Consider the following 17,214-nt stretch of genomic DNA (forward strand, 5'->3'; position numbering starts at 1 on the left):
ATTTAAATTACATGTCAAAAACATTTAACACTTTTACATGTTTAAAATTATTTAAAAAATGATTTTTAATAAAAAGATTATTTGTAAGAAGTCCTCCAATTATGCATTTTTCATTAAAGTTTGAGCTTTTAAGGCTGACTGTTTCTCTTATTTAACAACAACAAATGATGTATAGATATATATAAACATAAATATATGTAAATTACATAAAAGCTACTTGCTAGCTAGATGCCACCAAAGGCTATAGAAATCATTGTCATGTGGGCGTCGTCGACCTCACCAAGATGGCGTCACGCTACGCCACCGTCGGCCAGGCTTCCCAAGCGGGCGTGTCTCCTCTTGCAATATATCTCATTGCCTGCTAGCGCCTCGTGCTGTTCTTCTTTTTTTGGCTAACAGCGTCATGATGCTTTAGCGCCACCAGCTGCTCTGGATATTGTCTGTTGTTCATATTATGATGTCGATCGCGGAAATTCTTTGACCAGAAATAGAGTATTTTCCTACCAAAATGGAGAAGGGGGAACAGGACGTGAACTTCCGGTTCCTGCGAATGATGTAGGGGCGCCATTTTGTCGTCTCCAGCCACTGGTTCAAATGATGAAACTGCAGCTAAAAGTCTTTCAAAAGTCCAAATACTAAAAGGTTAAACAGAAAGTTCATAGAAAGTCAAATAAAAAAACAATCAGATTGTCTTAGATAAACCCATTTGGAAGTTAAAGCATAGAAACAAGTAAACTTCAAAAAGCCAAAAGCCTTAAATAAAGAAAAGTCCAAAGAAAAACAGAAATCCCACATTTGGATCAGTAAAGACATGAATTCTCCAGAAACATCCAGAAACAGCTCTGAGCAGCAGCCATGAAGGGACTGAGAACAGACGGACATCAAAGCAGCGGGTTTATCTGAACTCTCTCTGGGTGACCAAGCTCCTCCCCCACTCTACTGAGAGAAGTAGCACTGTGTGTGTGTGTTGTGCTGTGTAGCCAAGATGGAGGTGGTAAAGGTTAAACAAAGGTCATATAAGGACTTGTATGACAGGTTGGATTCCAAGAAGGAGAGATGGATCTGTAGAGGTGAGGCAGAGAAACAGAGATGGAAGGATGAGCAGCAGGTTAGTGCTGTGTGCAATGCTTGACCAGCAAAGTAAACCTTTAGATGAACATTGGACGCCAACATCTGGATCGCTCTTCAAGTCATGATTGTCTGAACTGCAATCCTGCTGCTGTGAATCAAAGTGTTCAGTCAGAAAATCCTTTTGACTCAATAAAAACAAACTAAACACCAAACTAGAGTTCCATGTGAGGAAAATTCTAGCTGTGATTTGATTTCTGTCTTTGTGGAGTTTTCCTACAATGAAGTTGAGTGTCTAGATCAGCTCCTCCATCATCCTGGACTGGAAAAAGTCTATTTTCCTCACATTTACATAGAAAAGAAAAGCATGTAGATTTGGAGCAGCGACTATACGAAAGAATGAACAGAAACTTTTGATTTTTCTGTCTAAACAGTTTTTTTGGTTTATATTTTTGCTCTGGTTTGATTGAGAAATGAATTTAATTGAACCACAAATGTCAAGGTCCAGGACCAGAGGTTCGGTATTCTACATGTTTTTCAACAAACCTTTGATTGTAGCTCCTTCTTGACTAAACACACCTGATGCTGGTGATCAGCAGCAGATGAGGCAGGAGTTCTAAAACCCAGCAGAATGCCAGAAGTCCAACAACTAAAAACACAAATGACTTCATGTTGAGTGATTCTTGCTGTGACCTGGATTTGAACCGAGGTTCCTGCAGCCACAATCAGAGTACAGACCTCTATTGGATCACAGTCCTGAACCGGGACTGCACAAAGATCAGGGGCCTCATTTATAAAACTTTGCGTCAGAAGTGGCGTACGGATGAAACATAGGACGTGCGTACGCACATAAATATTCTGATTTATAAAACCGTGCGCACACACATCCTACACATCTTTCCCTTAATAAATCACAACCAATTCTAAATGCAGCTTTTGCGGCTTCATGACACGCCGATAGTTGCCCATAAATAGTCCGTGAAACGCCCACAAATGAATATTCATGTCTTGCGAGATCATGGCACACACCGAGAGGAAATCAAAAAAACCTAACTTCACTCAATGTGAAGTAGAAGTTATCGTTGACGAGGTGGAAAAGAGGAGAAAAATGTTGTTTGGAGGGCACAGTGTGGGCATTACTAATGCCAAAAAGGCACGTGAGTGGCAGACGCCGTTAATGCTGTAGCCTCACAACCTCGGACCGTGGCCGAAATAAAAAAGAAATGGTCGGACATCAATCAAAGTCGAGGCAAAAAAAACGTCTAGCGCTCCATCGCCAGTGTGTCTGCATGAGGGACCGCACATTTTCCCGTCAAGTTTGCTTTTTATAAATATCAACTATTGCGTAGAGAGTGGCGTACGCCTTCTTTTGTACGTACGCAACGTTTATAAATGAGGCCCCTGTTCTCTGTTGGTTTCTGTGACCCTGGCATTTAAAAATGCCTGTTTAGTACATCTTCAACACTCATGTAACTGTTTTTGATTTAATTGGATTTATTTTCTGCTTTTTATCTATTGTTATTTTTATTTCCTTACCTTACAGCTGTTCCCAAACTTTTTCTGCAGGGCCCCCCTTTCTGAATATTAGAATATTTTGGAGCCCCCCCACACTGGCAAAAACATAAAAATCCTTTGTTTCTAAACTCCACTCCCCCTGCAATACCCCCACGCACCCCCCCTAGGGGGCCGGCCCCCCAGTTTGGGAACCACTGCCTTAAACTAATTGCTAGTAGGTGCATTATTAAAGTGTGGAAGCCATGCTTTGAACAACTTTGTCAAATAAAAAAGCCCTTTAAACGCTGATTCTATTGATACCAATAGTTAACGTCGAAAAAAATCCGAAGCATATGAATAATAGACATCTTTCGAAGGAATCAGAGATTTGAACTTGCCGCTAAGAGCGCAGGCTGGAAGTGACCTCGATATGACCTGTGACGTCACGAAAGGCGTTGACTTTCGCAGTTCCGCTTCGGACAGCATGTAAACAAAACAGGTAGTCTTCGTTTCTCTCGTGTTTAAATCTGTTAATCATCAACATGCCAAGTCGTTGTGTGGCAGCTGGATGTAGCAATACATCTAGTGAAAGTGTATCTGTGTATAAATTCCCAAAACAAGAAACGCTGCTGAAAAGGGGAAAGTTCAAGAAGGTGGACGGCGAAGGATTTTTCCCTCCAGATCTGCAGGAGAGAAGTCTGCGTTTTCGAAGGGACAAAAACCGGGACACAAACGAAGAATTCTGAACGGAGAGTTGGGAGGAGGATCTTGGCTTCTGAGTCGAGGAAAGGCGGGTGAGCTGGAAGCGAGCGAGCCGTTTTCTGGGTCGGAGAGGACGGCGCTGGAGTCGGGAGCGGAGGCTGCTAAGCTAGTGTGCATCACGATGGATCACATTGAGGCGAAGTAGTCGTGTTTTCTGTTGTCCTTGGATCCAACTGGAGTATTTCAACGCACTCAATGTTTTGCAAGAGAAGCAACAGGCCTGCAACGTTTTTTTTTTCTTTTGCTTTTGAGGTGCCGGTACCGTGAGTAAACTGAACTGTGTGTGTGTGTGAGCACGCGCGCACGAGAAAAGGTTTCAAACTGGTTCAAACAGGTAAAACTGTTAATGTTCCACAGTTGTTAATGGTATACAGTGACTTTGTTAACTAAAGAGTAGTAATATCTGGGAAACTTTTATTTTGTGACATTTATTTTGTAAATTGGGTTGAAAACCAGTGTTTACCTTTGTTTAGATTAGGCCAAAAGGGGACATTTTGAGTATATTTTAGGGTAAGTGGAGTAATTTAATTTTATACATTTTTTAGACTTACTGGAGTCTAACCGAATCTTCATGCTGGCTATCGTCATCTGCATCACTAGACCTACTACTTTCTGCTATATATCCTCCTCACTTTCGCAAAAGGGTTCGAATCGATACGGTTGCAAAAGTGACTCATCATCATGATAATCTCCGCAACTTTCCTATTCATCTTTCTGTCCATCTGATGATAAATCGTTAATAGAGACGGTAACATCACTCTGTGCTTCGCTATCGGTGCTAGCCATGTTGTCTTCCTTGTCTTCCTTTCGTTACGTCACAAACAGGGCGGCGCGAATTCGGCGGAATGCGTGAAGCCGGCGGCCGTCCTCGTTGTTTATATTGCGTTTTTCGCTATTTATTCTTTTTCGAAAAATATTAAATACAATCGCAACATGAAATAGAGACTATTTACTATATTTTGGCTTATTAAAATAGGCCATGTCACCCACACTTTAAATGTCTATGTTTGTGTGTGTGTGTGTGTCTGCTTGTTGTCTTGTAAATGTTTTTCATTTTTTAATATTTCATTTTTTTCTGAAATGTTTTCATTTTTTGTATTTCATTTTTTTCTGGAAATGAATTTTGTTGTCTGAAATGTTTTTTTCTTTTTTGTTTTTTAAGTTTTGGTTTCTGAAATTTTGTTTTGTTTTCTAAAATGTAATACTGCTTCTTAAATTGTTGCTGTGATCTTAAAAATGTTTTTGTATCGAGTGATTTGTTGAATGGTTTGCACTTCAGGGCCACCGTAGCTGGCTGTTCTTTGTAACTGCATCTGTCAGTCCCTTCATGGCTGCTGCTCAGAGCTGTTTCTGGATGTTTCTGGAGAATTCATGTCTTTACTGATCCAAATGTGGGATTTCTGTTTTTCTTTGGACTTTTCTTTATTTCAGGCTTTTAGCTTTTGGAACTTTCTTTGTTTCTATGCTTTAACTTCCAAACGGGTTTATCTAAGACAATCTGATTGTTTTTCATTTGACTTTCTAGGAACTTTCTGTTTCATCTTTGAGGATTTGGACTTTTGAAAGACTTTTAGCTGCAGTTTCATCCTTTGAACCAGATGGATCTGAATCTAGAGTCAAAGATTCTAAGGAAATCATGGATTCACAGACATTTGATTGAATTTCTGTCTGGATCAGAAACCAACAGCAGACATTTCAAGCCGTCATCTGTTCCTAATGTTCATTCCCCGGCCGCCATCATTGAAAGCTGTTGGAATAGTCCCTAAAGCCAGCGATCGGGCCGCTTTGGAGCATGAACTCATCACTCGGTGTCACGGTGGCAGAGAGATGACAGATCCCAAATCTGAGGCTGAAATGATCACGTCCTACCAGCTCCACTCTGGATTTTGGACCAGAAACCTTTGAAGATGTTGGAGCATTGTTGGAGAATAGACTGACAACATTTGTTTGGAAGAAAGATTGACCTTTGACCCCTCCCTCATGTGTTCCACATCCAGCTGCAGACACACCACTACAGCTCACATTCCACTTCTGATCCAGCAGTTAGAACCAGAGCCTGCATTTGCAGCAGGTTCCAACCCACTGACCACTGATCCACACAGGGGGACGTCCTAAGGGGCGGAGTCAGCCACTGGAGAGAGCAAAAAGGAGAAATGGGGGTCACTCTGGGCCTCTCTGTGTCTGGACCTTCAGAGGGACAGTGGTTTGGTCCAGAACACGGATGCTAAACTAGCTCTCTGGAAACTTGAACTTGTTGAATGGGAAACTTCCTGAAATCTTCTTCATCTGTTGACTTGTTCTTTCTTCATCTGAATGAGCTCAGTCCTCTCCCAAATCCAACTCCATCTATCTTCAGTGCTTTGGACTGACTTGGAGCAGAACTAGAGCTTTCTCCAGATGTTCTAGTACTTTTAGATCAGTGTCTTCCAATATTTGGAGCCCAGGTTCACTTCTTTCCCTGACAAAAATCCCAAAAGGCCTACCAGCCACCAAATAGTCAGAAAGCAGAGAAACTTGGTGGTCTGCATTGATGAGAAACCAGTCCCTCCAGGATGACACATGGCTTTTTGGAATCATTTCACACACAAACAAACGTGAAGTTGTGCTTGTTTTTCTGAGAAAATGCAATCAAATGTGTGATAATGGTCAATGTAAATGTTTCGATAAAGGCTGTAGGGGATTCAGGGATTGTGGAGCGGTTGTTGGCCTCTAGAATGGACTTTTTTCTTGTGGAACCAGGAGCTGTAACCTTTAGGGCACTAGGACCCAGAAAGAGGTCCAGGCAGTGACGGTGTTCAGTGACGGACTGCGCAGCCGCACTTCCTCCAAACGCCACTATTCATCCAGCGCGTGGAGCGCCAGAGTCCAAACGGGCTTAAGGCGCTTTGATAAAGCGCTCTGGAATCCAGCTATGGTGTGCTAAACGTCAGGTCCAGAACGGAAGATGCCATCAATGAAGTCTGTCTGTCATGGGGTTTAGCTTGTGGAGGATTTGAATGTTCATTTGCTCTCAGGTTGGTTCTGTGCTGGAAGCCCCAACCCTCAGTTGAGTCAAGTTAGAAAGATGCTAACCAGCTGTTCCCTCTGTCACCATGGAAACACAGACCGCTTTAAAGTCGGACAGGATTTTCACGGAGCGGACTTCTAGACGTGGAGGATAAATACTCCAAGATGAATTCATCAGACATGAATCAAACAGTCTTTTCTACATAGAACAGAATGAAATCCACTGTGTTTTAGCAGCGTCTGTAGCATCACAGAGACGGTGTTCCACCAAAAACTGGGACCTGTCACATGTTGTTTCCTGGTGACAGAGCTGCAGCTTTAATGTCAATGATATAGAAGAACAAGAATCCAAAACATTGGACTGTTTTCATGTGATCACATGGAAGCAGAATTAGGAAATCTCTAGGAAATCTGTCCTTGTTTTGTCAGCATGTTTGAATTGGAGTTTACAGTTAGATGACAATAAAGACGTGTTCAGACCAAGAAATGACTTTGATGCAGTTTTCTTTAAATAAATCAGAAAAACATTAAAAAAGTAAAACGTCTAAAGTATTTAGTGTTATAATTTGGCCTGTAAAAAATATGTTGTCAAAAAATTAAATTTTCAGTTCATTGAAAATTCATTGAAAAAAAAGGAAATGAAAAAGCATTTTGGTGGATTGTTTTTTTATTTTAATTTTGAGTAAAAAAATGCAGCTTCATTTTGAAAATGAAAAAGCATTTCTGGTTTTGACTTTTCTTTTCATAAATGCTACACAATCGCTTCCATAGGTTATATTTATACTATTAAAGTTGTTGTAAGATATATGAGGCTCTATAAGGGCTGTCTTTACTAGGGTTGTGTATTGGCAAGAATCTGGTGATACGATACGTATCCCGATATTTTGCCGCAACATGTTTTCTTTCTTTTTTTTTCTTAAATATGACTTTAAAAACACTCTACCTGAATGTCAATATCTTCTATTGTAATAAAATGATCACATTCTTTTTATTCAATGATCACAGTGTTAAGCACTGGAATTGTATCTCATATATAATTTGCATTTACCAAAGCAAAATCATAGTGCTTTTATTTTGGTAACTAAAAATATAGAAAGGGAACAGTCAACACTGTCTGATTTCCACAACAAAATATTTTTCAGTATAAGACAAAACCAATAATAAATATGCCTTAACCAATAAGTTTCTATTGGGGAAATAAAATGCTGTTTATTTTCAGCATTGCTTAATGTAGCTTTTCCAGTACGTTTAGGAGCCTGAACGGTGTTTCTTTCCAGAAACACTAAAGCGTGATGATGAGGCAGCATGATAGAATAAAGGAAAGTTGCTTTAATGTAACAAAGAGGCTTTTTTATATATCAATCTGCCCTGCACCATTGCAGTCACGCTTTCTCGCGCGCGGAAGTAAATTAACGTTGATCGCCACATTGTACACATCACTGATCCATCGGGTCACTAAACTAGAATCTACTGCTGGGAGGTTCCGCAGAACTTTTCCCTGCTTTGCCGATAGCAATTTAGCCGGTGCTATGTGCATTAACCGCCGTTAAGCTGCACTGCTTCACTCATTTTTATCTGAGCGGCTAAAAAGCCCCGCAATCCACATTTTTAAATGTTGCTGGCAGCAACATGACACAGAGTTTGGGTTTGGTATCTATCCCAAGTAAAAACTAAGTAGTTCATGTCTCATAACAAAGAAACAAGCTGCCTCTGGCGGCAGTCTTCCTGTTGTTTTGTGTGGTGCAAAGCTGCTCAAAGAGGCTCCGTGTGCTCTGCTGCAAACTAGCAGTTGGAGGTTGAAGCGGAAAACAAGAGTCAGATGCTGAAGGACACTCAGAAATAATCCAATAAATATCGTCCTTACAGCATTATGAATTGATACAAGTATCACCGAATTTACTATTGCCATATTTTGCCAAATCGATTTTTTCTAACACCCTAGTCTATATTGCACACAAATTGTGTTTTATGAACAGTGAAAAATGTAAACAGTTCAGTTCAACGTTAGAGATTTCTGCTCAGTCCAATAAAAACAGGAAAAACAGTTGTTCTAAAGAACATAAACTAACTTACTATTGAACTTACCTGGGTATGTCACATTCATTACGTTTTAGAAGAGAGTCCAGCTTTGGAACCTGCAGAGAACCAACAAACAGCAGAAACCCACACTGTGGGAAAGACTCCCCACTTCTGACTGATGTTCACGTCTATTTTATTCTTCACAGATAAGATTGGGACAGAACAAGGAGAACCAAAAAGAACAGAGGAACAGTTCTAATGTCTACAAGAAAACATGAATCACACGAATACCAGACACAAACACCAGACAGGTTCTTTATCTGCCTCTTCCTTCATACATTTTTAGGAAAATCTTTTCCTCACTAAATGGTAGGGATGTTTTACTGCTAAGACCGTGGATCGATCCTTAGGTGGCAATCCGATTCAATTCATGAATCAACCTCAATGGCTCACAGATCGAACCACGATTCTTGCTTTTTAATAGAATATGTTTGTACAGTTACTATAGGTATGTATTTTTACTGGATGTATGAAAAAGTTTAAATTATATGTATTAAATCAGCATCATTTATAACCGAATATCAAAATCAAACAAAAGTGATAAAAACACAAAGATTTATATAGAAAGAAAGAAATGGGGTTTGTTACTTTAAACAAGTTTCCATCAACATTCTGGTTAAGTTCACCAGTAACATAAACAACAATTAGCACTCTTGCCTCACACCAAGAAGGCCCCCAGTTCGAGTCCCGGTTGGGGGATCTGAAAACAGTAGAGTTCGCTTGTTGTCCCTGTGCATGTGTGGGTTTCCACCCACCACCCAAAAAAATGCTTCATAGATCAATCGGTTGGTCTCAATTGTCCCTAGATGTGAATGTGGGAGTGCATGGGTCCTGTGGAAGACTGTTATCATTCTTTCCAGGAACACCATGCACGCCAACAACACCCTCAATTTTCTCATCACCCACTCTAGCATTCAGATCTCCCATCAGCACTACATTCCCACTGGCTCCAAATCCTTGCAAGGACTCATCCAAGTCGTTCCAGAAGGTCACTCTTTCCTCTTCATTCCTCTCACTGCCAGGACCATATGCACTCACGAACACCATAAACTCCTTCAGAAATTTCAATTTCACCCACATCAGCTGATTCATATTGATTAAATTAGTAGTTAATGCCTCCTTTGAACTGAATTACAACATCAGTGCTTTGTGTCATTGAGGCCACCAGCTTGGGGGGGGGGGGGGGTGCACATGTCATGAAAGATCAGGCTGATTTAACTGTTATTTATTTATTTTTAGAAAAGAAAAGCTTCTCACTTGTGTGTTTTCTAATGTATTTTACCAAATTAAATCTGTGGCTGAGACATTTATCAGCCATAAAAACTATTTCTTGCCTGTATGAGTTTTCATGTGTGTTTTTAGAATAGGTATTCGACTAAAACTGGCATCACATTGATTGCAAGGGAAAGGCTTTTCTCCTGTGTGAATTCTCATGTGCGTTTTGAGATCAGATAGATGACTAAAACTTGTATCACATTCTTTACAAATAAAAGGCTTCTCTCCTGTGTGAGTTCTCATGTGTATTTTAAGATTTGATTTTTGACTAAAACTTTTATCACATTCATTGCAAGAAAAAGGCTTCTCTCCTGTGTGACTCATCATGTGGGTTTTGAGATTATATGCGTCACTAAAACTTGCATCACATTCTTTACAAGAAAAAGTTTTTTCTCCTGTGTGAGTTCTCATGTGTGTATTGAGATTTGATTTTCGGCTAAAACTTTTAGCACATTCTTTACACGAAAAAGGCTTCTCTCCAGTGTGAGTTCTCATGTGTATTTTGAGATTATATGTGTCACTAAAACTCTTATCACATTCTATACAAGAAAATGCCCTTTCTCCTGTGTGAGTTCTCATGTGTCTTTCAAGACCATTTATCTGACGAAAACTCTTATTACATTCTTTACAAGAAAAAGGCTTTTTTCCTGTGTGAATTCTCATGTGTGTTTTCAGACTAGCCATTTGCACAAAAATTTGATTTATTATTTTTTAAATTGCCTACTACAAAAAAAATCTGATTAATTCATTCAATCAATTTATCACCCAGCCCCAAAATCACTTATTCTGTTTTATAATTGAAACGAAAATGCAAAGAGGGGATTGCATTCCCATTTTCACATCCACCCTGTGAAAGGTGTTGCATAACTCAATCCCACTCAGCATTCCCAGGGGGAAGGCGGGGCAACCCATTAAAGACAGAGTTTTAAAAAAATGAACATCTCTTCATAAAGCCACACGGGGTTTCAGCTAACCCCAAGTGAACAAAATCTGACCTTCAGCTAGGCCTAGGCAATAAATCGATTATATAAGTTGATTCAAATTTTTTGTTACAGGCGGTTTGGCACGCGACAACTGACACACAAAGCAGCTAGCGACAGCATGGCTTGCGGTGACAGTGGGAAGTTTGTTCCCAAGAAAGGAATAAAATCATCTGTTGTTTGGAACTGGTCTGGGTTTGCTGCTACAGACGGGGAGGAAGAGACACCCCCCCCCCCCCACCCACCCACGCTGCCTAAAGCCCATCGGAGTCAAATGCTCTCACGTGCGCTCGTGTGGCACGCACTCAGTCCTCTAACACACGCGCCGTGACACCCACATTTTACTCATTCTACAACGCCTGTATAGTTAGTTCATTAGTTAGTTAGTTATAACAGTTATTTGTTAATAAAGAATACTGTGTTGTAATTATTACTTGTACCGATATATTCATGTGCGACGCGGCTGCCATAGGATTTTGTTTTTGGAGGAGTTGGCCGCAGGGGGGGGCATGACTCCTGCTGCTTCATCATCTTCTCCATGGAGAAGACGGGGTTTCTTAATTGAATTAAAACCGTAGACCTCAGATATGAGCTGCATTGTTAATCCTTTAGAAATTGGTGCTACTCTCAAGGTGAATTTTTGTCTGTTTTTAGTCTAGACTACAAAGTGGGACTTAAAACACAGCTGGAACTTTAAGTAAAGAAGTAAGCTTTTTATTTTGGACAAGTGAAAACAAGTGTACAATAACGAAATTAGACAAAAACAAGACAAAGTTATCTAAAACAAGACAAAATTATTTAAACTCAAAGTCCAAAAAGGGAGTAAGACGAAAAAAAGTCTTACACTTAGTAGTAGGGCGGGGGGGGAAATCGGAAATCGAATTAAAAAAAATAAAATTGGAGATTTGATTTTTAGGCCATATTGCTCAGCCCTAGGAGAGGAGGGATAGTGGACATATTGGTAGAAGGATGTTGGAGATGGAGCTGCCTGGCAGGAGGGCAAGAGGACGGCCAAAGAGGAGATACATGGATGTCTTAACAGAGGACATGAAGTTGGCTAATGTTAGAGTAGAAGATGTCCATGATAGAGTGAGGTGGAAAAGGATGATTCGCTGTGGCGACCCCTGATGGGAAAAGCCGAAAGAGAAAGTAAGATTGCTCAGCCCTACCTTCAGCTGACCCGCAACTCCGTCAAGCGGCCTTTCACCTGGTGCATTTCATGTCCCACAAGATATAAACCAGAGCTGTGATGGTGTGGGATTTGTGATCACCGCGCTGATGAAGCAGCAGGAGTCACAGTGTTGCGGCCAACCACCCCCCGGCCGAACACAAAATCCCCTGGCGGCCGCGTCGCAAATGAATATAATTCATAACTACAATGCAGTACTCTTTAACAAATAACATTAAAAACTAGCTACTAACTAATTAACTAACTATCTAGGTCAGGGGTGCTCATTACATCGATTGCAATCAACCGGTCGATCTTCAAGGACATGAGGGAGATCGCTTGACAGAGAAGATTAAAAAAAAGTACTTCTTAAAATTCCACCAGCCAATCAAAATCCTCACTGAGAAGTACGGGACTTGATTGACATGCAGAACGGCCAATCAGACATCCTCTGACACATGGGTCACTGCAGACGCGTGTTTAAATTCACTGAGCGCAAACTCTTTCTGCCCCGCGGCACATCATGTCCCCTGCAGAAGACAACTCCTAACAACCTAAGTGTTTATTAAAGCTGCCCCGCGTGTCTCCTCCTGCTATCAGCTCTGCAGTTCTTGGCTGATAAATATGAGTTCATTTAGGAAGCTGCGAGGCACGCGCTTTGTACGGAACCAGCAGCGCCAAATGCCTCATAATATGCCACGCTCCCCCCATTGCGCGGTTTACAGTAGAGCATGACGTACGATAGTCTCTGCTTTCTGTCTTTGTAATAAAACGCCTCATCTGTTAATACAAAAGTATCTTTGTGTACTCTTACTGTGTTGTTTTTAATCATCAGTACATAAACAATAATGTTCAAATAAACATGTAACTAATAAACATTTAATAGTATTTAATATATATACATATATATATATATATTAGGGCTGCACGATATGAGCAAAACTTGCGATATGCGATATTAGTGATCAATATTGCGATAACGATATAATTTGCCTTATATGAACAAATAGCAAAACAATCAAAAACATCATTACTATTTCATTGGATCGGTTTAAAAAAAAAATACTCCAAATGACCCTCATTGACGTAGGAGGCAAAAATCTAACATAAAAGGGCTCATCTGTTTGGTCAACATCGGAAAGGGTCCATCCGATTGGTCAAATGCATAAATGGATTTATTTGATTTGTTAAATGCTTCAAGCTGCCATAGGATTGTTTTAGCACATTTAAGGTAACCATTTATTGTCATTTTTGCGATATGGATATTGCACTGCTTGATATTGCGATAACGATAAATTTGCGGTATAGTGTGCAGGCCTAATATTAAAAAAAAAAACGCCCCTCTCACCCTCCGCGGGTGGTTTCTCCTCCAAGCTCGGGTCCTCTACCAGAGGCCTGGGAGCTTGAGGGTCCTGCGCAGTATCTTAGCTGTTCCTAGCACTGCGCTTTTCTGGACTGAGAGGTCTGAGTTCTTTCCAGGTATCTGTTGTAGCCACTCCTCTAGCTTGGGGGTTACTGTCCCGAGTGCTCCAATTACCACAGGCACCACTGTCACCTTCACTTTCCATGCTTTCTCCAGTTCTTCTCTGAGTCCCTGGTATTTCTCCAGTTTCTCATGTTCCTTCTTCCTGATGTTCCCATCGCTTGGCACTGCCACATCCACCACAACGGCTTTCCTCTGTTCTTTATCCACCACTACAATGTCTGGTTGGTTCGCCATTACCATCCTATCAGTCTGGATCTGGAAGTCCCACAGGATCTTTGCCCTCTCATTCTCTACCACCTTCGGAGGTGTTTCCCATTTTGACCTTGGGGTTTCCAGTTCATATTCTGCACACATGTTCCTGTATATTATTCCAGCCACTTGATTGTGGCGCTCCATGTAAGCTTTCCCTGCCAGCATCTTACACCCTGCAGTTATGTGCTGGATTGTTTCAGGGGCCTATTTGCACAGCCTACACCTTGGGTCTTGTCTGGTGTGGTAGATCTGAGCCTCTATTGCTCTGGTGCTCAGGGCTTGTTCCTGGGCTGCCAGGATGAGCGCTTCGGTGCTGTCCTGTAGGCCAGCCCTTTCTAGCCATTGGTAGGACTTCTTGATATCAGCCACTTCAGTTATGGTCCGGTGGTACATCCCATGCAGGGGTTTGTCCTCCCATGAGGATCTGTCCTCCAGCACTGTATCTTCTGTTCTCCATTGCCTGAGACATTCACTGAGCACACTGTCAGTTGGGGCCTTGAGCTTGATGTACTCATGGATCTTGGATGTTTCATGCTGGATAGTGGCTTCTACGCTCACTAATCCTCGGCCTCCTTCCTTGCGGCTAGCATACAGTCTCAGGGTGCTGGATTTGGGATGGAACCCTCCATGCATGGTGAGGAGCTTTCGTGTTTTAACATCCGTGGTCTGTATCTCTTCCTTTGGCCATCTTATTATTCCTGCAGGGTATCTGATAACTGGCAGTGCGTAGCTGTTAATTGCCCGGGTCTTATTTTTGCCATTGAGCTGGCTTCTCAGGACTTGCCTTACTCGTTGGAGGTATTTAGCTGTTGCAGCTTTCCTTGTTGCCTGCTCCAGGTTGCCATTTGCCTGTGGAATTCCAAGGTACTTGTAACTGTCCTCGATGTCTGCTATTGTTCCTTCTGGGAGTGAGACCCCCCCCCCCTGTGTGGACTACCTTGCCTCTCTTTGTCACCATCCGGCTGCATTTCTCGAGCCCGACTTACATCCCAATGTCAGTACTGTAGATCCTGGTGGTGTGGATCAGGGAGTCAATGTCACGCTCCCTCTTAGCATATAGCTTGATGTCATCCATGTAGAGGAGGTGACTGATGTTGGCCCCATTTCTGAGTCGGTATCCATAGCCAGTCTTGTTGATTATTTGACTGAGGGGGTTCAGACCTATGCAGAACAGCAGTGGGGACAGAGCATCACCTTGGTATATCCCACATTTGATGGACACTTGTGCAAGTGGCTTCCCATTGGCTTCAAGGGTGGTTTTCCACAGCTTCATTGAGTTTCCTATGAAGGCTCTTAGAGTCCTGTTGATGTTGTACAGCTCCAAGCATTCAGTGATCCATGTGTGTGGCATCGAGTCATAGGCCTTCTTGTAATCAATCCAGGCTGTGCACAGGTTGGTGTGTCGTGACTTGCAGTCTTGAGCGACTGTTCTGTCGACCAGGAGTTGGTGTTTGGCTCTTCTGGAGTCTCTACCAATGCCCTTCTGTGTGTTACTCATGAATTGATCCATGTGCCTATTTATCTTGGTTGCAATGATGCCTGACATGAGCTTCCATGTTGTGGACAGACAGGTTATTGGCCGGTAGTTGGATGGGACTGCACCCTTTGAGGGATCCTTCGGGATCAGGATCGTTTGCCCTTCCGTTAGCCATTCGGGGTGAGTCCCATCTCTTAGCAGCTGGTTCATTTGTGCTGCCAGGCCCTCGTGGAGTGCGGTAAGCTTCTTTAGCCAGTAGGCATGTATCATGTCAGGGCCCGGTGCTGTCCAGTTCTTCATACCTGAGACTCTTTCTTGGATGTTTGCCACTGTGATGGTTACTGGATTCTGTTCAGGGAGGTTGCTATGTTCTTTTCTTAGAGAGACCAGCCACTGGGCATTGCTGTTATGTGCTGTCTGTTACTCCCATATACTTTTCCAGTACTGTTCAGTTTCTAGCCTTGGTGGGTCTGCTCGGCTGTTTTGACCCTGCCACTGAGCGTACACTTTTGCACAGAACCTTGTTCTCACATCTAGTCCATTTCCGTCTTGTTCCAGTAGCCCACTTTCCATCAGGGTGCTCTGGTACCTCAGCACCTGACGCAGACCTTGTTTGGCCGGGCGACGTCTGAGCTGGCATACACTGGGTGATGTAATTGCCCGTCTTTGTTATGGTAATTGCCCCATTTCCATTACTTGTTCGTTCCGCCCTGGGAATCGAACCCGGGTTTCCTGCATGACAGTCCTGCACCTTACCAACCGAGCTACCCAGCCGTGTGTGTGTGTATATATATATATATATATATATATATATATATATATATTATTTATCTATTCATTTTTATAGGTAGATCTTCAAGACATGGTCGATTTATAAGGTAGCTCACACGCCAAAAAGTGTCAGCACCCCTGAATTCTAGGTGTTGTAGAATGAGTAAGGTAAGTGTGTCAGCGTAATGCATTTGTAAGAGCCACTTTTCTCCTTTCTGAAGTCCATGGTAACTACGCATGCGCAAAGAATCGATTGAATTAATTAATTCAGATTTTTTGTTACAGGCAATTAAAAAAATAACTAGGGAATACCCAACAAACTTAATAAAAGAGTAGACGACAGGAATATGCGTCAAAGCGGAGAGAGATTGTATTCTCTGTTTGTTCTCCTCATAAAAGCTACCTTGGTCTGTTTTCTTTCTTGCCTTTTGACGTTATTCTGATGTTGCAGGTTGTTTGAACCCAACAGGCTCAGAGTGTTCTTAAGAACACTTAAGAGGAACCACCTTTCCTAGGCCATTCTGGCAAGCTTCTACTGTTGCACAACAAAGAACATCCTAACCAAAAGTGTAAGAGTATGGTATGGGATCTCCACTATCAGCCTCTACCAAATCATCTACAAAAAATGCTACCTGCCACGGGCACACAATACTCTAAGTTCTGTGTTCTGCCTTCAGGTAGATACCTCAGGTTCCCAAGCCAAGGACTAGCAAACTGAGGAACCTTGTTTTTTCCAGAGCTATTTCTTTCCTAAACTCAGCCCCCAACTGACACCCCCAACTCATTCAATCCATCCAATATCTGACTAGTTAGTATTGCAAGTGTAGCTAATAAACTCCACTGCAATTACAGCTGATGTTTGCAGCTGTTGCAGCTTTCAGCCTGGAGCTTCTTCAGATGAAACAGTGATCCTGGAAACAGCCTGGAGATGTTGTTCATCCATCACAGGGTTTGGTCCAAAGCTCCAGGGCTGGTGACATGTTCAGACGTAGAAATTACTTTGATGCAATTTTCTTTAAATAAATCAGAAAAATATGTTCAAAAAGTAAAATATCTAAGGTATTTGCGGTTCACGGGGAAGCCTAAAGAAATGTCCTCAGAATGATGGAAACAGTTTTTCTGCAGCTTGAAGCTGTTCTGGAAGATTTTCTTCTTTACTGCAGAGAAATCTCTCATTTGATGAGACGGAGGAACTGCAGCAACATTTCCTGGAAAACCTCCACATTTCATTGAAACCATGTTGGAACTTTGTCCATGAGGTCACATGGTCTGGAAGAAGCCCCAGTTCCAGCTGACAGAAGTCTGGTTCTGATCCATCAGATCTCACTAGCAACAGAACCAAACCTTCACGTGTTGCAGCAACAGTTTCCATGTTTGGGAGGATCTTCTGAAGAAC

At 41.9% G+C, this 17,214-nt stretch overlaps 2 protein-coding genes across 2 annotated transcripts in view; both read right to left on the reverse strand.

Moving 5' to 3' along the window:
• The window catches only part of LOC144987243 (uncharacterized), a 281,445-nt gene that overhangs the window by 244,479 nt on the left and 19,752 nt on the right, over positions 1-17,214 (reverse strand). The window lies entirely within an intron of this gene.
• On the reverse strand, positions 9,596-10,368 carry LOC144990531 (uncharacterized). Its single transcript, XM_078944053.1, has one exon. It carries the CDS (start codon positions 10,366-10,368, stop codon positions 9,733-9,735), a length of 636 nt encoding a protein of 211 aa, XP_078800179.1. The 3' UTR covers positions 9,596-9,732.

The sequence above is a fragment of the Oryzias latipes genome, chromosome 2 (assembly GCF_053564925.1).
Source record: "Oryzias latipes strain Hd-rR chromosome 2, Olatipes_Hd-rR_3.1".
Lineage (NCBI taxonomy): Eukaryota > Metazoa > Chordata > Actinopteri > Beloniformes > Adrianichthyidae > Oryzias > Oryzias latipes.